The 24553-nt window shown below is 42.1% G+C and overlaps 1 protein-coding gene across 2 annotated transcripts in view; it reads left to right on the forward strand.

The window, feature by feature from the left end:
- The window catches only part of LOC124782548 (double-stranded RNA-binding protein Staufen homolog 2), a 257615-nt gene that overhangs the window by 225952 nt on the left and 7110 nt on the right, over positions 1–24553 (forward strand). Inside the window, exon 16 of one of the 2 annotated variants that reach the window (XM_047253950.1) lies at positions 16062–16188. In XM_047253950.1, coding sequence (XP_047109906.1) covers positions 16062–16163 — 102 coding nt within the window. In that variant the 3' untranslated portion in view covers positions 16164–16188. The remainder of the gene's footprint in view (positions 1–16061; positions 16189–24553) is intronic. The other variant, XM_047253949.1, reaches the window with a different exon arrangement.

Here is a 24553-nt window from a genome sequence, read left to right on the forward strand (position 1 = left end):
CGTAAAACATGCGCGCGGAACACTGTTAATGGCTAGAAACAAGTTGTTGTTAATGTTTTTCGCAAAATTTCAGAGAAAAAAACAACCTCGACAGTTTTCGAGAAAATGTAATAAATGTAAGTAGTAGTATTTTAATTACCTTCGTGGCGTAAGTGGAAGCGTGGTAGATTTATAAACGAGTGGGCTGGTGAGTGGCAGTTCGAGACCCATTTCGTTCTACAATTTTTTTTTGTTCGGTTTGAATACCTAAATCATTTAAGTATGAAATTTATCAAATGTATGGTAATTAACTCATACTTAGCCATCATTTTTATTCCCCCCCCCCCCCAACCAGAAAAAGGCAGACCTTCTAATTACATATCACAGGCAAAATTCTGCATTTCATTCCAAATATACATTCTTAGTTATTGATATTTTATAAAAGACTTTTAAAGATTTTGAAATTAAGAAAAATTACAAAATTAAATATTTTGGAGAAAACTGAAAAATCAGATACTCTTTATTAGAATATGCCCATTGCTTTGCAGGACAGTTGTTTCAATGTTTCACACGAGTCACAGCAAAAAGCATCATAGCAACATCAAAAACAATCATTTTCACAACGTCAAGCACACTGTATAAATGCTGTGTTTTTACAGTTGTCACCTTAACACTGCAATAAAATTTATATGGAGCCAAGTTAAGGGATTTGTCGTGAGAAATAACAAGACATCTAAGCTGCCAAACATTCTGGAACTAATGCACGAAGCTTTGTGACGCTTCACTGCCGAATGATGGTGAAATGCAGAACAACACATCATAAAAGAGGAGGAAATGTGGACTTCTTGGCAGTTTGGGATTCTGTTGCTGATCGCCCTGTTATCAACGTAATAGTACTGTAATGTATTCCTTGAAGTCCGATAGGGAAGCAGTTCAGAGATTATCTGGTGACTGCCTGTAATACGTTCAGTGGTTTCAATATTTAACTAGATGGAAAAATCCCAGCAGTGCCCTTTTATGCCACACACAGCTCATGCAGAAAAATTACCCTTGTTAAAATCAGGAATTTTCTTAACTCTTCATTTTAATTACAGTACTATTTTAGCTAAGATTAAGAGCATGTTATGTTTTCCGTCTGATCAGCAGAGAAGTGTATTACCTGAATTTTACCATGTACTTTTTCTTTCTGTTTAAAAATTAATTGACATTTGAAGCTATATTATTCTCTGCTCATCACTTTTTATGTATTTACTGCAACTGCTCACTTCATTGCAGATTAGTTGGATCACAGTTGTCGTGCCTGGCCAGTGGTGCCCAAGTTAAATGCGCCGGTAAAGCTACAGCTTGGCTTTCCCTCCATGTTAAACGAAATCCAGTGAGGTTCCAGCAAATGCGGAAGAGTGTATAGTGTAGTGTTTACATGGGGTTTATTATGATGAACGGAGTATAGAATACTATTACGGAATCTGCATCATGCTAAACTTGTAATCCTACACATTTGCAGATTAAAACTATGCAAAATACTTTCATTGTAGCTACCATCCTCAGAGATCCAGCAGCAGTACCAATGATCCCAACCTATTTAACCATTTATTTTAAGCTATTTCAGTTTTCAGCCAAGTTTTCGTTGGCTATAACAAACCTCAAGATCATGGACAGAGGAAGGGAAGTAGAAGATAGGAAGGGGGGGGGGGGGGGGGATAGACCAGGACCTATAGCCAATTCTGATACATATTTAGCAATTGCAAAGAATTGCTAGATTCTCTAGTAATGTATACACAGAGATAAATATCTAATTATACTTTATTCCCTATATTTTCCAAGTGACAATTAATACAATTCATCATTTTTTGTTTGTTCTTATCTGCACTCTAATAATTATGTTCTTTTATCTTGTTTTGAAGTCATTCTCCACACAGTAACTAAAAACATAACCTAACCTGACCTCTCTGCTCTGTGTAGCACACAAGGGAAGGTCAAGAATATTTTTAATACTGCCCACAAATGGCACAATATTTCTGAGCAGTGCAGTATATTTCCAAAGTTTTTGACGTCCTCATCATTATTGCACGTCTCAATCTCTCTCCTAGATGTCTAAGTTGTTGCACATCACAAAATATAGCACAACATTATTGATTGTCTAGGGGCTGCTTTACGACAGATCTACAAATCCTTTTAATTTGAGTAAACAAAAGAAAACCTTACGATGTTCTATATCTTATTTGGCTTCTTCTCAGCGTGTTTCATTTCTTGCGAACTACCAGAATCATGAAGAAAAAGTAAAATTGCTTTTCAGGTTGATCTGGAGAGAGCTGAGAAACTGAGCAGTTGAAAGGAAAGTTATTTGGCAAATGACAGGATCAGGCACAATATTTCACAACAGTCGAAGTTATCACCACAACCTCTGCATGAGCAAATACACAAGCACGCATGCGCCCACCCTCACCCTGCCTCCTCACACACACACACATACACACACACACACACACACACACACACACACACACCATGCTTTCATTGGCAGTGTGGGCATTCTATACTTGCGTTACACCCCAGTACCATTCTTAGATCGCTGTCATTCCACCCAATATCCCCAGCATAAGCCCTACCCATCTTGTTGCTTTGCCTTTGCTATTTCGTTGTACTGTTCTGGTCTACGTCTCCGGTTGATTTATAATTAAATGTTGTGCAGGATCCCAGGCCTTACTGAGATGGTATACTGAGCCATGGATTAATTTCAATTGATTTCGGGATCTCAACAAAAATAAATAGACAAACTCATCAAAATTAATATCATGGAAAACCTGATTAATTATGACTCTGAGTACTGCCTCAGTGAACTGTGCAATCCGGCCCAGTGCACTGGAATGGAAGTGCAAAGGTCAAACAACAAGATGAACAGAGTAATACTGGGGTGCCAGATGAAATGACAGCTAGCCAAGAACGGCACCGCAATGAGATAAAGTACACAAAACCTGGGTCACCGATTTGTGCACAGGATAAGGGAGTGCTCGCAGATATAAAAGGAACTGTTCACAGGTATAAAAATAAAAAGAACTGCTTATGCCTCTCGCCATCAGTCTTACAGTTACAACTCAATCTGTTGTTGAAATGTTGTGCATGCCTGCTATGATGATCTAACTGGCCTTCTGAAAATTTTGAGGCAGTTGTTGTACTTAAAGAGAACCATGTTGTGCAGTAGAAAATCTGGTGTATTAAAAATAATCATGATTCCGTGCACTTATTATGGTGTTACAATAAGGACAGGGATGCCTAGTGTCCCTAGAATCACACTTTTAATAAAATGTGATACTGTAAATGATTTAATTTGGAGAGAAATATCTGTTGAAAGTTTGTTTATTGCAGGTTCCCTAGTTGTTGTCCCCCCATCCCAGACTTCATGCTGCATCACCTGATGAAGAATAAATAGGGATAGCTTACAGTGAACTAATCTAATAGACTTCACCACTATTCCCCCAATGCCAGAAAGTAGTTGGCCGTAACAGCAAATTTGCTGGTTTTTTCCTACTTAAAAGGAACATACAAAGGACTTAGTAGTGTGTGTTCTTTCAAGGTATTTCATAATTTCATTCCTAAAAGTTGATCACTTAGAGGCTAAGTCTCTTGACTGTGGAAGGAAATACTTACTTTCTATACGTTCTTTTCCTTTGTTTACTATGAAACAAGTAACCACACAGATTGGTAGTTCCCTCTAAATTTCATAATTAACATAATCCCAAAATACAAAACTTGCATTTCTGTCCATACATACATACATTGATAGAAAATTTGAATTTATTAACGCAGTTACATTGTTTTAGTTCAGGGTAACTTTGGCTCAATGCATAATGGCAACACACTCATGTTCAAATGTGGAGCGAGTCACCATGCCTACTACTGATTCTCTGTCTCAGTATAAGTGATAACTTACTATTACACAACAGTTGCAGAGTAGAAAAGGTACCATAATACCTTTTGCAGAAATATTTCGACATTTGGCATCTGTTGAATAAATAAACCATAATTTGATAATGCAAGACACTATTGTCACTTCTTATGGGGGATGGGGTGATTTGGCCTCCCTCTGTATTACACGAATACATTTTGAAAATTACAAGAATTGCTGGTAGGGCAGACTACTAAGCACTTATCTTAACACTGGTTGCAGTATTGATTATTCACAGAGTGCCTGTATCGCGACTACACTATGAGCAGAAACAGTGTGAGTTTTTTTTGTCTGCGTTCAAGGTGCCATACTCCAGAACGAGCAGTGGGAGAATGTGTGACGACATTAAACAGTTGATGACTCTGTTGTGAAGTGCAGTACTTTTAACATCTTAGTCTTGATTCATGAAAAGCACCAATGAAATCATATTCAGTGGTGTGTTGTAATTGGAAAGCACTCTTAAGAATTTTTTATGACATAGTGCTGGTATTTGCAGCATTGCCTTTATGAGTAAACACTCCCATTACACAATTGTATCTGGAGAAGTATACCGGAAAGTCTGTTCAATGGTAGTATTTGAAAAAAGTCTGTACCTTAAGTCTCTACATGAAGACAAAATGTAACAAGTCAGATAAACAATAGCCAATTATGCAATGTGTTTCAGTCTTAATGAAACCACTAACTGACAGAACGGACATGTATTCAGACATGTATTCAGTTCCCCTGAATGGACACTAAGTGAATCCCAAGCTTTTGTTAACTTGCTTTTTAGAAAATGCAGAAAATACCACTATGGCACAAACTTTCAATAATGCATGTTTGTCTTGTTGCGTGATAGTGTAAAATATAATTGAGTATGAATGAAGCTTCTGTCGCCATCACTAGATTGTGCACTTCAGTGAAAGCTGCAGTGTTTATCTGTAATAATTTTCTGAATGGCTAAAGAACTATAAGGTAAACAAGAGCTGCATGATGAACCCAGACACTCCTTCCTGTGATGGGGACAACCAAATGAAAACAATCAATTTAGGGGGGTTGTAATTTGCATTCCAGAGGATGATTGTTCAAACCTGCATCCAACTATCCTGATCCCCCCCAGGGGATCCACAACTCTTTTGTGGACACGTGCGTAGCGAGCACGGGGCCCCGAGCTAATGTGGCCTTCCTTCCTTTCCGGGCTGCATACCTCCCCTTTCCGCATCCTTCCCCATCCCCTGTCTTCACCCCCCCCCCCCCTCACCTCTGGTTCTTTCCTTCACTTTCTCCCCCTCTGGGAGTATGGTTTGCGCCTACGTCCGGAGACGGACGCTTGAAAATGTACCACATTCTTCTTCTTCCTTGCTTGTATGTCTCCTTCCTTCCTTTGTCCTTCTCTTTTCCTTACCTCTTCTCTTTACCCTTTTCTCCGCTGCGGCGTTTGAGACCCCCTCTTCTTTCCCTTCCCTTTCTCTTTCTTCCTCCCTGTGCGTGTCTGAAGGCCGACCCACGCACTTCCATGCGTAGCCGGTGACGGGGTAACGCGTAATTCCCCGCCCCGGGCAGACAGGTAGGACACGTACGTACCCCCTGGTAAAGGCCAGGCCCAGGGAGGGGTGATTACCCGAGCTGATACCTTCCGAAAGTGCCGATTGGTCCCTCCGTCCGTTTGTCGGGAGGTGTGACCTGAGGTGTGAACAATCACCTAAGGCGGGTGTGCCCTCGGTGAGGGCCCCCACAAGGGAGGAGCGCGCCATCGGAGACGCCGGTAATCATGGGGGATTCTTCCGCAATGGTTTCCTCACCTTCCACTATGTCTGCTCACAAACGTAAGTTCACTGAGTCTCAGCCACAGACGGTTCTTCCATCGTTGCCACAGTTCCTTGTTGTTTCTCGGTCTGACGAAGGTCACGACTTTTCCACGGTCAACCCTTTCATTATTCAGAAAGGTGTCGACGCAATTGCGGGTCCTGTAAAGTCTTGTTCCAGATTATGGAATGGTACCCTGTTGTTAGAAACACACAGTGCCCTCCAGGCTCAAAAATTGCTGCGTACTTCTCTGCTCCACACCTTCCCTGTCCGGGTGGAACCGCACCGTACCTTAAATTCCTCGCGTGGAGTCGTTTATACACGCTCCCTCGATGGATTGTCTGACGAAGAAATTCAGCACTACCTGTCTGACCAGGGCGTCACCGCTGTTCATCGGGTTATGAAAAGGGTTGACTCGAACATCATTCCAACCCGTACTGTCTTCTTGACATTTGACAAAGTTCAACTCCCATCAAAAATCAAAGCAGGCTATGAGATAATTTCCGTTCGCCCTTATGTCCCAAACCCTACGCGTTGCTATCGATGTCAGCGGTTCAATCACACCAGCCAGTCCTGTTCCAATCCGGCCAAATGTGTTACGTGTGGCAAGGATGCCCATGAGGGTGCTTGTCCACCTCCATCCCCTCACTGCATCAACTGTATGGGTGACCACGCTGCTTCCTCTCGAGATTGCCCCGTTTTTAAGGATGAAAAGCTCATCCAGGAAATAAGAGTGAAGGAAAAGGTGTCGACCTTTGCTGCTCGAAAGTTACTCGCCAGTCGACAGCCCACCGTGCCTCAGAGAGGAAAATACAGCACTGTCCTTGCTTCTCCTCGGCCAACAAAGGAGGCGGCCACGCAGACTTGCGACCTCACATTTAGTACCACGGTCGTCAGATCGGCCAGCGCAAAGATCGCCCGTTCAACCTCACCACTTTCGCCTGCCCACTCTATGGCTCACCCTTCGTCGGGTTCTACTAAATCTCGAGCCCAAAAGTCAGACGCCAAGTCTTCGAAAAAAGAGCATTCTCGTGAAGAGTTTTTACGTACTGCAACTTCACAACCATCGGTTCCTCCTTCATCTAAACATCATACCTCCAAGAAGGCTACGAAGAAACACAGTTCCTCTCCTTCTCCGCCAAGGCGTGTCACAACTACAGCACCACCTGGCGGAAATCGCCCTCGGCCATCTTCCGTGTCGCCGAGGCGCACTGCTGGTGGCCGGTCAACTGGCCGATCGTTGGTGGCAGGAGCTGCTCCTGACCAACCTATGGATCAGGATCTTCTGCCTTCGACTGAATGCCATTCCATGCTGTCGGTCGCAAGCTCTGAGCAGTCGTTGAGTTGACAGCGCCCTTGGTCACGTTTCTCCATTTTCTGTTGACCCTATGTCCATTATCCACTGGAATATCCGCGGCATTCGCGCCAATCGGGATGAATTGTCGATCCTCTTACGATCCTACTCGCCGGTCATCTTCTGTCTTCAGGAAACAAAGCTGCGTCCCCATGACCGCTTTGTTCTCCCTCATTTTCAGTCCGTCCGATATGACCTCCCCTCTGTTGAAGGCACTCCAGCCCATGGAGGACTCATGATTCTGCTCCATGATACTCTCCATTATCACCCAATCCCCTTAAACAGTTCCTTCCAAGCTGTCGCCGTCCGTCTTTCCCTTTCTGGATACACATTCTCTCTATGTACGGTATACATTCCATCGTCTACACCACTGGCACGAGCTGATCTCCTTCATCTTCTTGATCAGCTTCCACCCCCCTATTTGCTATCAGCTTCCCCCGCTTTGGGGATCTCCACATCCTTGTCCACGTGGCTCACTATTGCTAGACGTCTTCCACCAAGCGGATCTAGTCTGCCTCAACACTGGGGTCCCCACATTTTTGTCTGCCTCCACGGCAAATTTATCTCATTTGGACCTTGCGGTCGGTACTGTTCCGCTAGCCCGGCGCTTCGAATGGTTCGCCCTTGATGATACACACTCGAGTGACCACTTTCCATGTGTCCTTCGACTGCAGCCTCAACTGCCATATATGCGCTCGCGACGCTGGAAGTTTGCCCAAGCCGATTGGACACTTTTTTCGTCTCTAGCGACATTCGATGACCGTCGCTTTCCCAGCGTCGACGATGAGGTCACACATTTTACCGACGTTATTCTCACAGCTGCGGAACGTTCAATACCACGCACCTCCGAATTGCCCCGGCGCCCCCCAGTTCCTTGGTGGAACGAGGCATGCCGTGACGCAATACGTGAGCGGCGACGTGCTCTTCGCATTTTCCGTCACCATCCAACTTTGGCCAACTGTATCCGATATAAGCAGCTCCGTGCGCGATGCCGTCGCGTCATCCGCGATAGCAAGAAGGCAAGCTGGCAATTCTTTATTAGCTCATTTAACACCTTCACTCCCTCCTCGGAAGTTTGGAGTCGGCTTCGACGGTTCTCAGGCGCGCCTAGTTTCTCCCCGGTCTCTGGGCTCACTGTCGCGCATGATACCTTAGTGGACCCCGTCGCAATTTCTAACTCATTGGGTCAGCACTTTGCTGAGATTTCGAGCTCTTCAAATTACCCGCCAGCGTTTCTCCCGAAGAAACGTGCAGCGGAAGTGCGACATCTCGCTTTCTCCTCTCAAAATCGCGAAAGCTACAATACTGTTTTCTCCATGCGCGAACTCCAACATGCACTCTCTTCTTCTCGCTCCTCCGCCCCAGGACCGGATGGTATCCATGTCCAAATGTTGCTGCATTTGTCAACCCATAGCCTGCGCTACCTCCTTCGCCTTTATAATCGAATTTGGACTGACAGTACCTTTCCCAGGCGATGGCGGGAAGCTATTGTCGTTCCCGTTCCGAAACCTGGAAAGGACAAACATCTCCCCTCTAGCTATCGCCCCATTTCTCTCACGAGTAGTGTCTGTAAGGTATTGGAGCGTATGGTGAATTACCGTTTAGCTTGGTGGCTGGAATCCCGCAGTCTTTTAACACCAGCCCAATGCGGATTCCGACAACATCGTTCTGCCGTTGACCATCTTGTTGCTCTCTCCACTTATATCATGAACAATTTCCTCCGGAAACGCCAAACGGTAGCAATATTTTTTGATCTGGAGAGAGCATACGATACCTGTTGGAGGACAGGCATCCTCCGCACACTGTTCTCTTGGGGCTTTCGAGGCCGGCTGCCCCTTTTTCTTCGCGAATTTATGGCAGAGCGCACATTTAGGGTGCGGGTGAACACTACTCTATCCCGTACTTTCTCCCAAGAAAACGGGGTACCCCAGGGCTCCGTGCTGAGTGTTGTACTGTTTGCAATTGCCATTAATCCAATTATGGATTGTCTCCTTCCTGATGTCTCGGGCTCCCTCTTTGTGGACGATTTTGCGATCTACTACAGCTCTCAACGGACCAGCCTTCTTGAAAGACGTCTTCAAGGATGTCTCGATCGCCTCCACTCGTGGAGCATCGATACCGGCTTCCGTTTCTCACCCAGTAAGACCGTTTGTGTTAATTTTTGGCGACGTAAGGAGTTTCTTCCGCCCTCCTTACATCTAGGTCCTGTCAACCTTCCGTTTTCCGACGTCGCTAAATTCTTGGGTCTTATGTTTGACAGAAAACTGTGCTGGTCCTCCCACGTTTCCTATCTTTCGGCTCGCTGTCTGCGTTCCCTTAACACCCTCCGTGTCCTGAATGGCACCTCTTGGGGAGCGGACCGAGTGGTCCTTCTCCGCCTCTATCGCGCCTTAGTGCGCTCGAAATTGGATTATGGAAGCATAGTCTACTCCTCTGCTCGGCCGTCTATTCTTCGGCGTCTCGACTCTATCCACCACCGTGGATTACGTTTAGTGTCTGGAGCTTTTTACACCAGCCCTGTGGAAAGCCTTTATGCTGAGACTGCTGAACCTCCGCTATCCAATCGGCGGGCAGTCCTTCTGAGTCGTTATGCTAGCCATTTGTCTTCCATGCCTGCTAATCCAGCCCATGACCTTTTTTTCGACGCCTCCCTTGATGTCGGGTATGCAGGCCGCTCCTCCTCCCTACTACCCCCGGGAGTCCGCTTCCGTCAACTGCTCCATTCCCTTTCCTTCCGCTTTCCTAAAACCTTCTTGACAACTTGGGGTACAGCACAGCCTTGGCTCCGTCCCCGGATCGACTTGCTCAGAGGCCTATGTCAATTTCCCAAGGATGGTACCCCTACACTTGTTTACCGTCGGGCATTTGCTGCTCTATGTGCACAAATGACGGAAGCCACATTTATTTACACCGATGGCTCGAAAACATCGTTAGGTGTAGGAGGTGCCTATATTGTTGGCGACACCCCAAATCACTTTCGGCTTCCCGACCAGTGTTCGGTTTATACTGCGGAGCTTTACGCTATTCTCCAGGCTGTCCACTACATCCGCCGCCATCAGCGGATACAGTACGTAATCTGCTCAGATTCTCTCAGCTCTCTCTTAAGTCTCCAAGCTCTTTACCCTGTGCACCCTCTGGTCCACCGGATTCAGGACTGCCTGCGCTTGCTCCACCTGGGGGGCGTCTCAGTGGCGTTCCTCTGGCTCCCAGGACACGCCGGTATCTGTGGAAATGAGGCGGCCGATATAGCGGCCAAGGCTGCAGTCTCTCTTCCTCGGCCAGCTATTCAGTCTCTTCCGTTTACCGACCTACAGAGCGGTTTATGTCGCCAAGTTGCTCATTTATGGCATGCGCATTGGTCAACACTTCCCCATAATAAATTGCGGGAAGTGAAAGCCCTTCCTTGCGCATGGACCTCTTCCTCCCGATCGCGTCGTCGGGAGGAGGTAATTTTAGCTAGACTCCGGATAGGGCACTGTCTTTTTAGTCATCGACATCTTTTAAGCGGTGATCCTCCCCCACTCTGTCCCCACTGCTCTCAGCCGTGGACGGTCAGACACCTTTTAATTGAATGCCCCTATTTTAATCCGTTACGCTCCCATCTACAGCTATCGCCTGATCTCTCGTCGATTTTAGCAGATGACACGCGCTCAGCTGACCGCGTTCTACAGTTTATTAGTGACAGTGAAATGACGTCAGTCATTTGAAGCCTTTTTTTTGGGGGACAACCAACCCCTTTCTATAGTGGATTTTTAAGCATTCCTTCTGCCTTTAGTTTCTCAAATTTTATGACTTTGTTCCCATTGCTGCTGATTTTAAATTTCGTTTTTTTCCTGTTTTCTACGTCACGGGCTGGGCGCTAATGACCATAGAAGTTTTGCGCCCTAAAACCACAAAAAAAAAAAAAAAACTATCCTGATTTAGGTTTTCAGTGAGTCCTCCAAGTCACTTCAGGCAAATGCTGGGAAGCTTTCTTTGAAAGGGTGCAGCTGATTTCCTCCCCTATCCTTCCTGAAGCCAAGTTTGTGCTCTGTCTGTAATGACCTCATTGTCAATGGGACATTAAACACTAATCTCTTCCTCCTCCTCCTCCTCCTCCTCCTTGGTTGGAATTTTACTTATTGGCTGGACTGTTGATTCACTCTCTTGAGTGTAACCAGAGTGCAGCTTGACCAAATTATTAATTCTTTCTTTTCATGTGAAACTAGTGTAGCTTTTCTGTTGGTTGAACCATGTATTCATTCTTTCAACTGAAACCACTCTAATGTTTTGGTTGACTGAGCTATCTACTCACTTGTCCTCGTTTAAAACTGATCAATATATTGCTGATGATTAAGTTCTTCCAGAGGCAATGAATGTGTCACTAATTAAGTAGCTGTATCATTGGAGAAGTATGAAATTGAGCACGAAAGTTCATTTAGTTGTCTGTGAAGAAGAAAGTAATATACCAAATTTTAATGACTGACTGCATTCCATTTTACTGAAAGCTAGGATGATGTCCACAAATTAAAAATCATTTGAATGTAGTCCTTAAACACTCAACCATAACTTGTTTGGGGAAAAATACATTGTGCAGATATTTTTATTACTGGCTACTTTCTTACACGCTAAGAAAGAAGAAAGAAAGACACACCATGAAGGAATTATCCAAATTGGTCTGAAATTTGTAGATGTGATGTACAGGTAAAGACAAACAAATGATTACAGCTTCAAGAAAGTCGTATATTTATTCAAGAGAAATAGCCTCACAATCTCAGCCAGTCAATAACACATTGGTCCACCTCTGGCTCTTATTGTGCAAGCACTGACATGGTTTGACATTGATTGATAGAGTTTTTAAAGTCCTCCTTACAGATATCGTGCCAAATTCTGCCCATTGGTGTGTTAGATAATCAAAATCACAAGCTAATTGGATAGCCCTGACCATAATGCTCCAAAGGTTGTCAATCGGGGAGAGATCCGGTGACCCTGCTGGCCACGGTAGGATTTGGCAGGCACAAAGACAAGCAGTAGAAATTCTTGCTGTGCGGGTGGGCATTGTCTTGCTGAAATGTTAGCCCAGGATAGCTTGCTTCGAAGGGCAACAAAACTGGGTGTAAAATATAGCTGATCTAACACCATCCTATAAGGGTACCGTGAATGACAACCAAAGGGGACCTGCTATGAAGTGAAATGGCACCTCAGAGAATCACTCCTGACTATCGAGCTGTATGGCAGGCGACAGTCTCATTGGTATCCCATCACTGTTTGGGGCATCTTCAATCACATTTTCACTGGTCACTGGGGCTCAGTTCAAAGCAGAACTCATCACTGGCGACAGTTCTCCTCCAGTCAGTGAGATTCCAGGCCGAATGTGCCATACATCACTGCAAACTGGTTTGTTGGTGTAATGAGGTCAATGGTAGTCAGTGCAAAGGGTGCTGTGAGCACAGCTTCCTTTCTGTGAGCCACCTATTAATAGTCATTGTGGTCAATGAAGAACCACTTGCACATCAGATCAATAATAATGATGAATACGGAGCTCTGAATACCTCTCTGATGATAGCTCAGTCAGGACGCCTTCACGTTGGGAGCTGTAGTGGCAATTGAAGGCATTTAGGAACATAAACAGATGTCTGCATTTGACAGAGGAAATGTATTTGGGCTCAAATCCAGTCTTTGTGTTCTGTTGACTGCTTCCTTCCTGATGCTGTGTTCAACCATGATTAATCCATTCCTGCCAACATTGTTGAATAGCGGCACACGAGTGATGCCTCAAGAAAAATCGACAGAATCCTGGGGAAACACAATGTGAAATGTGTATTCCGACCCCCTGCAAAAACCTTGACTCTACTGGGTTCAGTGAAAGATGACCTAGGCCTTCGAAAACCAGGCGTTTATCAAATTCCCTGTCAGTGTGGAAAATCATACATTGGGGAGACAGTCCGCACTGTAGAAGAGAGGTGCCGCGAACACAAGCGTCATACTGAATTACGCCAGGCCACTAAATCAGACGTGGTTGACCATTGTATAAAGACTGGCCGTACTATGGACTATGAAAAAACAAAAATACTCTGTCAATCCTCCTCCTTCTGGGACTGCGTTACTAAAGAGGCCATCGAAATCCGACTACGGGATGATCTAATTAATAAAGACAGTGGCCTTCAACTTAGTCAGGCTTGGAACCCTGCACTAAGCCTGGAGAGAAAAACGCGGTCCCAGAGATCGAGGACCGACGGCGATAGCAGGGAGACTGCAGACCCCAGTTCAGACCCAGGCACCGCTTCCCCCGCCACCTCCAGTAGCCGCCGCGCCGACCACACCAAAGACATCAGGAGAGGAACGGTGGAGGGGGTAACGGCTAGTATATATAGGGCGCCGAGAGGAACAGCACAGCATTCATCAGGAACCACTTGAAGATGGCAGCGTGTACGTCTGCCGAAATATTGTGGAGAAATTATGACGCTACCCGGTCGGATACCTGAGAAATGTTCAAATTGGAAATATGCCAGGATAACTTCAGATCGCACTTGTGTGTGTTGATGTAGGATATTCCTTTTCTGTTTACTAATATTTGATGAGTCATCGCAGATGCATTCTCAAGTTTTTGGCAGTTTCAGATTTAATGATTCATGTAGCCATTCCATAATAAATTTTTGCGTGTAGAATTGCGTAAATATCACACCATATTTTCACCTTTTTTGCCACAATTTTGCACTAAAAGATCCTAAGCCATGTGATGACACAGATATATGACAGAATACAGAAGATAAGAATTAGTTATGAAAGATTAACTTCAAATGTTCAGAAAAAAGAGAGCCATTAAATTGCATTGGAACCACAAAATTGAAGCTGTGAGCATCCTGTTTAGTGACCTTAGTAATAACTAATCATAGATGATGACTTTGCCTGAAATGCGCGTTAATATGCTGTAGTGGTCCATTTAGCTTATATGTGAGTGAGGAAGGGAGAATGTATATTTGGAACCCAGCATTGTATCATAGTGAATCGTGGACTGCGGGAAAATTGGAACAGAAGAGAATCAAAGAATTTGAGATCTGGTGCTACAGAAGAATGTTGAAAATTATCTGAACTGTTAATGAGTAATTCAGGAGGTTCTCCACAGAATCACCAAAGAGAGGAACATGTGGAAAATACTGAGAAGAAGAGGGGACAGAATAATAGGATATGTATTAAGACATCAGGGGATAACTTCCATGGTACTAGAGGAAGCTGTAGATGGTAAAAACTGTAGAGGAAGATAAGAGACTGAAATAAGTTCAACAAATACTTGAGGATGTAGTTTGAAAGTGCTAGTCTGAGATGAAGAGGTTGGCACCAGAGAGGACTTTGTGGTGGTCTGCATCAGAGCAGTGACAAAAAAAAAAAAAACAAAAAAAAAAAAAAAAACACTGTTGTATTTTAAAAAAGAGAGAAGAAGCAACAGACAGATAACGATAGTTTGATTCAAATAACTTTATGGTTGACAGACTGCAGGGGCGACAAGCAGTGTTGCCATTGTGCAGCCAGCCAAACCAGATGGAGACTCTGCAAGTACCTGCTAAACTGGAAAAGCAGCAAGCACATGGTGCTCGAGAAAGTAATACAATGGCCTGGCAGCTGGCCCATACAACTTGACTCACTGAAAAGTCTGTTATAAATTGATTTTAATCAGTGTGTACCTGTTTTGGTTTATTTCAACTCCCCAAAGTATTAATAAAATGTTTGTTACTGTTATAAGAAGCTATTAAGTGATTACTAGATCAAGCAAAAGAAATACTATGAAATTAGATAAACATATTTAATATATGAAGACCTCGACTGTAAACATTGGTAAGGGACAGTCAACTTGAAACATAGTTTTTACATGTAAAACAAGTACATGATGTGTTTCATTTTCATAAGTTGATAAGGATGTTTTGATGTAAACAGTGATAAGTGCCAAAAATATGGCTGCCAATAGTAGTGAACACATACGCTTTTCAGGGATGATTTGTACAATTATGAGGATTAAGTGAATAAATGTGACTCAGTTAAAGCCTCTCAATGTGTACCTGAACTTGAATACACTTCAAAAGTTGTTGCTAATCCATTAAATGTTAATAACTGTTTTAGCAAGTAAACTATGTTAACTTACGTCCTGCATCCCTCACCATAGTTTATGTGACAGTGTGATGATGGAAATGTTAAGGGTCATCATTAAAACTGTTCACATGCTGTATTCAGTGACAATAAAACTAATTTTATCTTTGATCATAGATTAATTTTGAGGTTATGCAGTATTATTGCAAAATTGGTAATGCAGATCTTAATATCATAAACTGAAAAATTTGGATGTTTTAGGTTTGTGTTTTTGAGAGGTTTCATGCTGTTTCATTAGCTCACCCAGCAAGTAAACAATGGTAAGTCAGTGCTCACCCTTGCTAAGTGCATTCAGTGTGCATGTAAACAAAAACAGAAATATTTCAAAACAGTGATGAATCTGAATTAAAAAATCACAATGGATGTATTTCAAATATCTACTTTATTAGATTTATTGAAACTTTAGTGCATAGTTTCTCAAAGCAGCCAACTTTTTCCTTACCATTGTTTACAGCCAAGGCCTTCATGCCATTAAATATGTGCAATATAGTTTATTCATGAGCATGATGTAGGGTTTTAGAAATAAACAAGCTTCTTTGTCAGGCATGTTCTTGTGTCACACCATGTGTGTGTTAGGCATGGTTCACATCATCACTTGATAATATTTGGCAAACAGAATCCCTCATTTCACTTCCAGAAATTCATTTTGTGTTAGGATGAAGATAATGATCGTCATTGTCATCGTCATCTATTGTGAACTGAAATATTTCAGCACATATGCCGTAAGATGTGCACTATTGTTATAGTGGAATGACTGTGCTACTGCAATTTTTATAGTGTGCTGTGACTAAATTTGAAAAAAGTAAACATCTACTTTCTTGTAGTGCAACACAAGCATTAGACAAACAAATACAGATACCTTCTCTAACATTACAGGCAGCACTAACAGCACTGCGAGCCTTATCAGAGATGGGTCTGGATTCTGTTTCTTCATCTGGTGGCACTGTAAAAAAGGAGCAAAGTCAGGGAGATGGGTAAGCATTCTCAAGAAACATTGTATATGGTGAGTGATGCTTAATGAACACTTTTTAATTTGATTTTGAAATGTATTGTTATGCTTAATTTTCATTTCGAAAAATAAAAACCTGGCATGATTTGATGGTTGTGAATGACCCCCATCCTCTCCTAAAATCAGATTGCACCTTCATGCCTGCTGACCATTATTTAAATGAAAGACAGTTGTTACTTGAATAAATACTTCATGGAATTCTTGCCGCATCAGATATATCAGTATTGAACTTTTAACATTTTCCATCTTCTTCAGGTGATATTTCATTGGGTCATTTGATGCTTTGGTTGGCTGAGTAATGTCATGGAGATGTCACAGTCTTGGAACTTCCATATACAGAGATTTTGTTGATGTCTTTGGCTGAAGAATATTGACAGTGATGCCAATTTCATTAAATAGTGGATGATTCAGCTGATTTCTCTGTTGCCTGTCAGCATCAAGTGTTCATCTCCATGCAGCACAAAGAGTGTAGCCACTGTCCAGTTAAAGTTATTACACTTTCTGATTTCAACAGCTTCTTTAACGACAGAATCCCATTAGGTAGACTAGTGGAATGATATTTCAGTTTCATAAAATTAATTATATATTTGTTCATGAGACTGTGTTTGGCAGCAAAAGATTTGTTGAAATCATTACATTTAATAAGATATTGGTGCTCTGTGCAGCTTTCTGAAACCATTCATATTGTCTCACCAATGTAACTGCTACCACATTCACAAGGTATTTATAAATTCCAAGAACACCAAGATCAAGGCTGTCTGTTACTGGGTGCACAATTTCTCTAATTTTCTTGAGTGGTTGACAAGTGAGCTCAATACTGTGTCCACCCAAGGCTGTGTCTGTTTTATTTGTTATATCTTCTAAGACAGGATGGAATGCTATTAGCTGATTGCCTTCTAATGATTATCTCTGTGTTTTTATTTTTTAGGTTGCTAACTTAATGTATTGATTGTTATAGCTGTTTTTTCAGAATAATTGCTTTAGGTAACTGATCTTGGAATCCAGTTGTTCCTTGTCACAGAAGGTTTTAGTTCTATGTACTAAAGTATTTAAAAACACATTCTTGTGGGCTAGATGATGAAAGATTTGTGCATTGAGATACAAGTCAGTTTGTGTTTCTTTCCAGTAAACATGATAACCTAGCCGCTAATCTAAGTTTTGTTCAGGTTGGATATAAAAATAATAGTTACTTTCCTTCACTCTCCATCTGTGGTGAACTTGATATTACGTTGCATACAATTCATATGATCAGTGAACAGGTGAAGAGTTTTGATTCCATGTAGCTGGATCATAAAGGTGTCATAAACATAGGGAAAGAAACACTGGGTATGAAGATGGGCTGAATTTAATGTGTGTTCTTTGAAGTGCTTCATTTTGATTACTTCCAGCTGTGTACTTTAAAAATATGATTTAAATTGATAAAATATAGTTAGTTTAGTAGCTGCATTAATTAATATGAGATTTCAATACTATTTAGCAGTGCCATTCTCAAGGAATTTTCTGTCATCTGGTAGAAGTTGCTGCCATTAGGAAGCCTATTAGAATAACACAGTGTACCCACAGTCATAAGTGCTCATGTTCTACTCCAGCACTTATGAGCAACTGGGTCAAGACAGTTTCTGTGTCGAATTGAGAGAGGGAGAGAGAGAGAGAGAGAGAGAGAGAGAGAGAGAGAGAGAGAGGAGTTATTACTGCCACAGTGAATGGAATAATTTCTCTTATCATGTGGTTGGGATATTATGACAATGACATATTGGGCACAGACATATTGTTATAGCTGGGCACACATAAGAAGGCAGCAGTTGATATGCTCTGTGCAGAGAGAGAATATCGTACAATGTCACCAATGTGCTATATCGTGCAACGTCACCAATGTGCTATCTGTTTCTGTCCTATGCCTCACACTCCTGCCGCCACTACCCTGGCAACTGTCACCGTAGGGGTGAGCACTAAAACTTTATGTGCTCAGAGTACTACTGCTGTCGCTTTTTATTGTAATACTTGCTGTGTTTGCTTTATGTCACCCAGAATGAACACTACAGAGCCTAGTAACCTCACCATACTTAAACTAACACGAAAATCAATACTAAATGTTCTGCATACACTCTGATGTCCATCCTACGGACTGTCACCGCAGAATGACCCTTTAGGCTGTAGCATCACTGTTCCTTGCCACTCCAAATCACCCCACAACCTGCCTTCTTCTTTGCACACCAATCAGGTTAGGAAAGAGGCAGTATCAGTGCCTTTGATTGCAGCCAGAGTGTGAGGGCATGAACCATGAGAAACTTCATCTCTTTGATCAAGAAGGCACTGTGCTTTATGGTTTTCGCATGCCGCAGTGGCAAGAGCACAACATGAGTACCTTGATTTAGGAAAACTACTGGCACAGGCAACAACATGTTGATGAGAAAGGTCATCATCACAAATTGTGCCAGAGAACAGGCAGGCCTAAGTGCAACAAATTAAACAACAGTTAAGTACTGCCAACACCCAATGAGCAGCCATACCACACATTCCTCTTGCTAATAGGACACCATTTGGACAGGTGGTATAAATTTTCTCGTGGGGGGGGGGGGGGGGGGGGAGTTGTTGGTGGCAGGTCAGAATGTGATGTCCAGTGATACGCATCGATGGTTGTGCTTGTGGGCCCTCCTCTCCAGGTGAAATTTGCCTTCAGCAAGGCAGTGCATCAAGATTCATTACTTTGAAATTATATTGAAATGATTTGAGAAACACTTCACATACACGAGGGAACATTTGTAGCCCCACCACTCATCTTGCCTCATTCATTTTGAACAAATCTGTGATGTACCATGTACGTTAGAACCACCTTTGGCCGATGTCCGTGAAATGTAAGTGTGGAGTAGTTGTGAGTCCGGATGACTGAACAACATGCTTGGAGTCAACGTGCTGCCTCTGTCATCAGGACAAAAGAGGGTAACACATGCTACTGTTGTATTGCACTTTAACTGTGTACATTGTTCAGGGCCTCACAGGAGTTAATATAAGATATTCTACCTATTCCTCTGCTCCTAGCAACCCCCCCCCCCCCCCTTGCCCCCACAAACACCCCCCTGCCCCACCCCCTTCAAAAAATAAAAAAAACAAACAAACAAAAAAAAAGTGAGAAATTAAAGTAGGTGTATAATAGGCTGATGTATTTTGATGAAAGTTTTACTCAGGAATCCTCAGATAACCCACTTGATTGGTTAAGGCAGCTGTTCTCAGGAAATACAGATCTTAGTCCTGGTATGGCACAAATTTTCATTTGTCATGACATATGCATTGTGTTGTAGATAGGGGTTTTCTGAAAAGTTTTCCTGGATATCATTTCATGTCATTGTATCTCCGTTGATGGAAATCCTATTGACTCCATTCATTTTCTTGCAGTGAATAAATTCAATTGATTTACCCAGTGTAAGCCTACTTCTAATACAAGCTGCACCCAAGAAATGAGGTTCAGGAGGGACAGAAATTTGATGAGTTTTCTTCTTTGTTTTCTATTAGCTTCCATGCAATTGAAGTGCACCTATGAAGAGAAAATCCTCAACACTTCATGAAACATGCAACCCAGTTGTGTCTTCCTTTGAAATTCATGATCTGCTGTCTACCAGTTTCATGTGCTGTAACTTGGACAATTTCTGCACTCATGGGTAAACACTTCCGTCACTGCTCCCTAACAAAACCATCCAGCACAACTTCTAATATATGATAGCAGCAACATTTTAGTCCAAAAAATGTTTTTCCAATCTAGGAGTTAGCTTAAAGTCTTTCCCTTTGCTGTCTCTGCTATCTAGAATTACTCTCATTGATCCCATACTGCTGATCTGCAGCATGATTTGATGTTTTCTCAGTATGAGAAATCACTTCTCTTTTAAACTTCGTGATATAGTGAACGTGCTTCATCATGGTAGACTAAAACCTTGCCCATCACAAAAGTAGACTGTGAAACAAAGGATGAAATCTGAACTTACCATCTGCGAACATTGTACTGCTGTAATTGACCTAGGGATCAGTGAAATAAACAGAAATGAAGTTTGGGGGGGGGGGGGGGGGGTCAGTGGAAAAGTTTCACCCATTGGGTAAAGTGCAGAAAACATATGGTTTGTATGATCATCTGCTATGATAGAAATCTCTCAGGGACGCAAAATGGTTTCATAAAACTTCTTATTTTGACAGCATTGAGAAATGGCTCAATGTACATCACTATGTGCTGACAGCTTTCGAATGGAGCTGGAACTGTCAGAATATAAGACTGTATTTACCACGCTTGTCCCAGTTTCTGCAAGTTTCTTAATAGTGTCCCTTTGGATGAGGTGTGCATAAAGAGAGCTATTGTTATTTGAAAAACTGCCAAATTCGATGATGAGCAAGATTAAAATTGAATTTATGCTATCATTAAAAACAATCAACCTTCAATACTATAAACACTAACACAATAGCATCTTTGGAAAAATGCTATTTTTCAGAACTTTCATAGGCTTTGCCTGTGAATATAAACTCAGAAAAAAAGGTCGGCTTGCAGTTGGGTAAAACACTAGTAACAGTGAAAAATTAGATCAGTTCTGCGTACAAATATAAATATTTTCCTGTCTAAATGTGCGTCCACGGTTAGAAGACTGCTCATTGAAAGTAGGAAGTTCAATTTCAGATTCCAGTGTGACACAAAGTTTCATCTTTTATAATTTTCTCTGAAGGTTTTGTTAATTTTCCTACCGTATTCATCCAGTAGCCATGCAGCTTTGTTCTCTTCAAGCAATTCTTCCTTTACCACTTAGTACTTTCCATCAGTATCATTTAGTCATCTGTATTCAATTTTGCCTACTTCATTCACGGAATTTTTATATTTTCACCTGTTGTTCAACTGCGTTTAATATGTTTGTTTTATCCAGGACTTCTGCTGCATACATTCTTTCATCTCTCAAAGATACCCAGTCATTTTCTGTTGTATTTTTGTACCCAGTCAGTCGTTGCCTAATGCTCTCTTTGGAACTCAGTGCCAGCTCTGGTGGTTTCAATTGATCAAGCTCATGTACCATTAATTTTTTTACGTACACCATGTTAGGCTGCATTTCAAGATTAGTCATCATTAAGTTCATAAGCCATGTTCCGGAGTTTAAAACCGTGTTTCTAAATCTCTCTCTTACCATTATATGGGATGAGGCAGCTTAGACAGACCTCCCAACATACATCCAGAATGAGTAAATATATTAAGGTGAAGTTTTTGAATGGCAAACAATGTGGCAATTTTTTATTTTTTAAAAATAAAACATCGGAAAGAGCTTTCGATAAGGATTTCAATGACTTAATATGTGCGAATCTTGGTGAAATACTAAAACGGTAAAAGCTGCTAAGCTATCAATGAAAATCTAATCACATTTTGAATTAGAGTGTGCAACATTGATTATCAAGATACAGAAACTAAAAGTATATCTTCGCCTCTGTACATGCTCTCGGGCACATATGACAGAAAGCAAATTGCAACCAAATTATGAGAGCTAATAGGAAAGTAACTTCCAGTTGGCTGTAAATAAAGTACTGAAAGAAGTAAAGTAAATTTATTAGAAGAACTTAAAACTACACCCCTCCCCATTTTTCTTACTGCTTCATTTAAGAATCTACCATATCTCTTAATCACCTGAGATTCTAGCCAACCAGTAACAGCACCTTGGAAGTTCTTTGTTAAAGTCAAAGTGCTGGGTGTCAATACACTGTTTCAAGTGTGTGGAAAAGTGGAAGTCACTTGCAGCCAAGTCTGGGCTGTAGGGCAGATGTGTAAGAATGTCCGGTACGCTTTGGCCTGACAGTTCTTGTGTTTTCCAGCCAGAATGTAGCTGAGTATTGTCATACTAATACAGTAGTCAAAAAACATCGTCACTTGTTTTAGAGGGATCTTCTCAAAGTGATAGGCAGTTCATCATGAAGCTTGTGAATCAGTCTTTGATATGCGTGAGAATTGTTTTTATTTATTTATTGTTTAATTTTCTATTTATAATTTTTTTACCCATTAATTTCTTTAAAATCAGTTGAGAACAATTGCAGAGTAGTCAACAGTCACAAGCTTCCATTCCCACAATTCACCTCTGCCTGCACCCAAGTGGGTAGAGAATGTCGTGTTCATAACAGATGAGGCACGCAGCTCAGTAGGCAACAGCAAACTGAGATGGTCACCCCTTAAGAACAGAGGGTTATACTTGCCCAGCATTGAGAATGAGAATCTGTTTCTGTACAGGGGCCAAGATACGTTGTCTTAACTCTACCCTGTTGTTGCTGTGTTCTGAAAATACTTCACACTTGCATTGTAGCCGCTGTACCAAGTCTTTGGGCGCAGTCATTCACCAGCAGGGTTAGTTTGAAATGCTTACTACGGCGTTGTGTTCATGAAGCGAGATTTGGGTAGTTTTGCGGTACAACTTCTCACATAGTTTAAACATAGACCATTGCTTTGAAAAACTACTCTTGCACTCCATGATATGTGTTCACATCCTGCAATTAAATTCATGTGGTCAGTAAATTCCAAAGAGGAAATTTCACTCTGGAGGAAGTTGAGAAAATGGGAAGGCCACAATCATCAGGTACAGAAAACATTGACCCTGTGATGAAAATGCTAGACGAAGACAAGCGAATGACCTTTAAGCAGATAGAGGATACCTTAGGCCTAAATGCATCAGCAGTTCGTTCGATTCTGGCATGATCACTTGCGAGTAAAGAGACTTTGTTGTCTCTGGGTGCCGCATAGACTGATGGAAGAACAGATAACATGATGTATGACATGGTGCCAGGAGATGTTAAAGAAGTTTTCTAAGAGACAATCTCAATATGTGAGTAACGTTATGATAGGTGATGAGACTTGGCTGTATTATTATGACGTGTCAACTGCGACTCAAAACAAAGTTTGGGTCTTCGTAGATAACGGCACACTCGTAGCTGTCAGAAAGTCCTGATAAATAAAGAAGAAGCTGATAGCTTCTTACCCCCTCCCCAAATTGAGAGGAATTGTGCAGCATGTTGTTTTGGACACACAGAAGACAATCAGAACTAAGTGGTACACTGAACAGTGCCTGCCAAAAGTTATCCAATTTTTGAAGAACCTGTGACCAAAGTCAAGCCTGGACACTTGGTTCCTCCTCCATCATGACAGCATTCCAATTCACTGTGCCAAAGCATGCACCAAATATTTGTGGGACACTGGACTCAAACTTCTTAAGCACTCTCCTTACAGTCCAGATTTTGCTCCTCCTGAATTTGCACTGTTCCCCCATGTGAAAATTAGGCTGAAAGGAGTGCAGTTTTCGAGAGAGGATAATCTCTTGAGGGCTTGGGACAACATGTGTGCCTCACTTCCTGCAGAAACTTGGGAGAACTAGTTTAGAGATTGGTTTCAGAGGATGGAGAGGTGTACTCAGTGTGACAGAAATTACTTTGAAAAAATTAAATAAATGGAGCTGTATTGCAAAACTTTCCTAGTACCCTCTGCATCATGAAGAACATAGAGATATCTGTAAAAGTTTTCTTACATTTGAAACATCATAAAACTTCAGTTTTCACAATTTATTTTATCAGTTTTCTGTACCAGTTCATTTTGACTTCAGGCATAAAGCAACTTCTCTCATCATCAACTCTTAAACAGACAACACAACTGATGCACAATACCTTCAGTCATCACATTTGTTTTATTTACAGCATTAATTTCAGGGTGAATATCAACAGCTTTGAAATTTTTTGCCACTGGAAATGGTACTACACAATAGGAGGGTGTATACGACCCGGGACAACTGGGAAAAATCCCAGGAATTATTTCATCTGGGAGAAAACGGGGAAAAACCCGGGAATTTTTCGGAATCCCTAGAATTTTTCATTGTTTTAGCTTTCAGTTAAATTTTTGTAATTTTGACTTTCAAGAATTGATTCTCTAGCAAAGAATGTTACTGTATCCTGCTACTGGAGAATGATACTGCAGCAATAAAGGAAAGGAAAAAAGGAAATGTGCAATTTACAACAAAACACTGTGCACACACAAGCGTCTGCAAATAGCAATATGTCAAAGGCTGGAGGGCAAAGAGTATGTAATTCTCCGTAACAATAAACTGCTTGCTATGAGCATGACGTCACAACTGTTCACATTAGGTTCGTTTGACCAGTTGCCAGCGGGCTGATGCGCATGCGCAGTTCACTCGCGTATGAGCAGTACCTTCTCCCGCTACTTGAAGTTTGGCTGTTAGCTGTATCGGCAGTAGCAGCAAGCAGCCAGATGCAAACGAGACAAATTTTTCTCGCGCGCCCTAGCTGCCAGATTCGGGCATGCACAGAGTTGTCTGAGTTGTAGTGGGGAGGGGTTAGTCTCCACGTGACCCGT

The sequence above is a fragment of the Schistocerca piceifrons genome, chromosome 1, assembly GCF_021461385.2.
Source record: "Schistocerca piceifrons isolate TAMUIC-IGC-003096 chromosome 1, iqSchPice1.1, whole genome shotgun sequence".
NCBI classification, from domain to species: Eukaryota; Metazoa; Arthropoda; class Insecta; order Orthoptera; family Acrididae; genus Schistocerca; species Schistocerca piceifrons.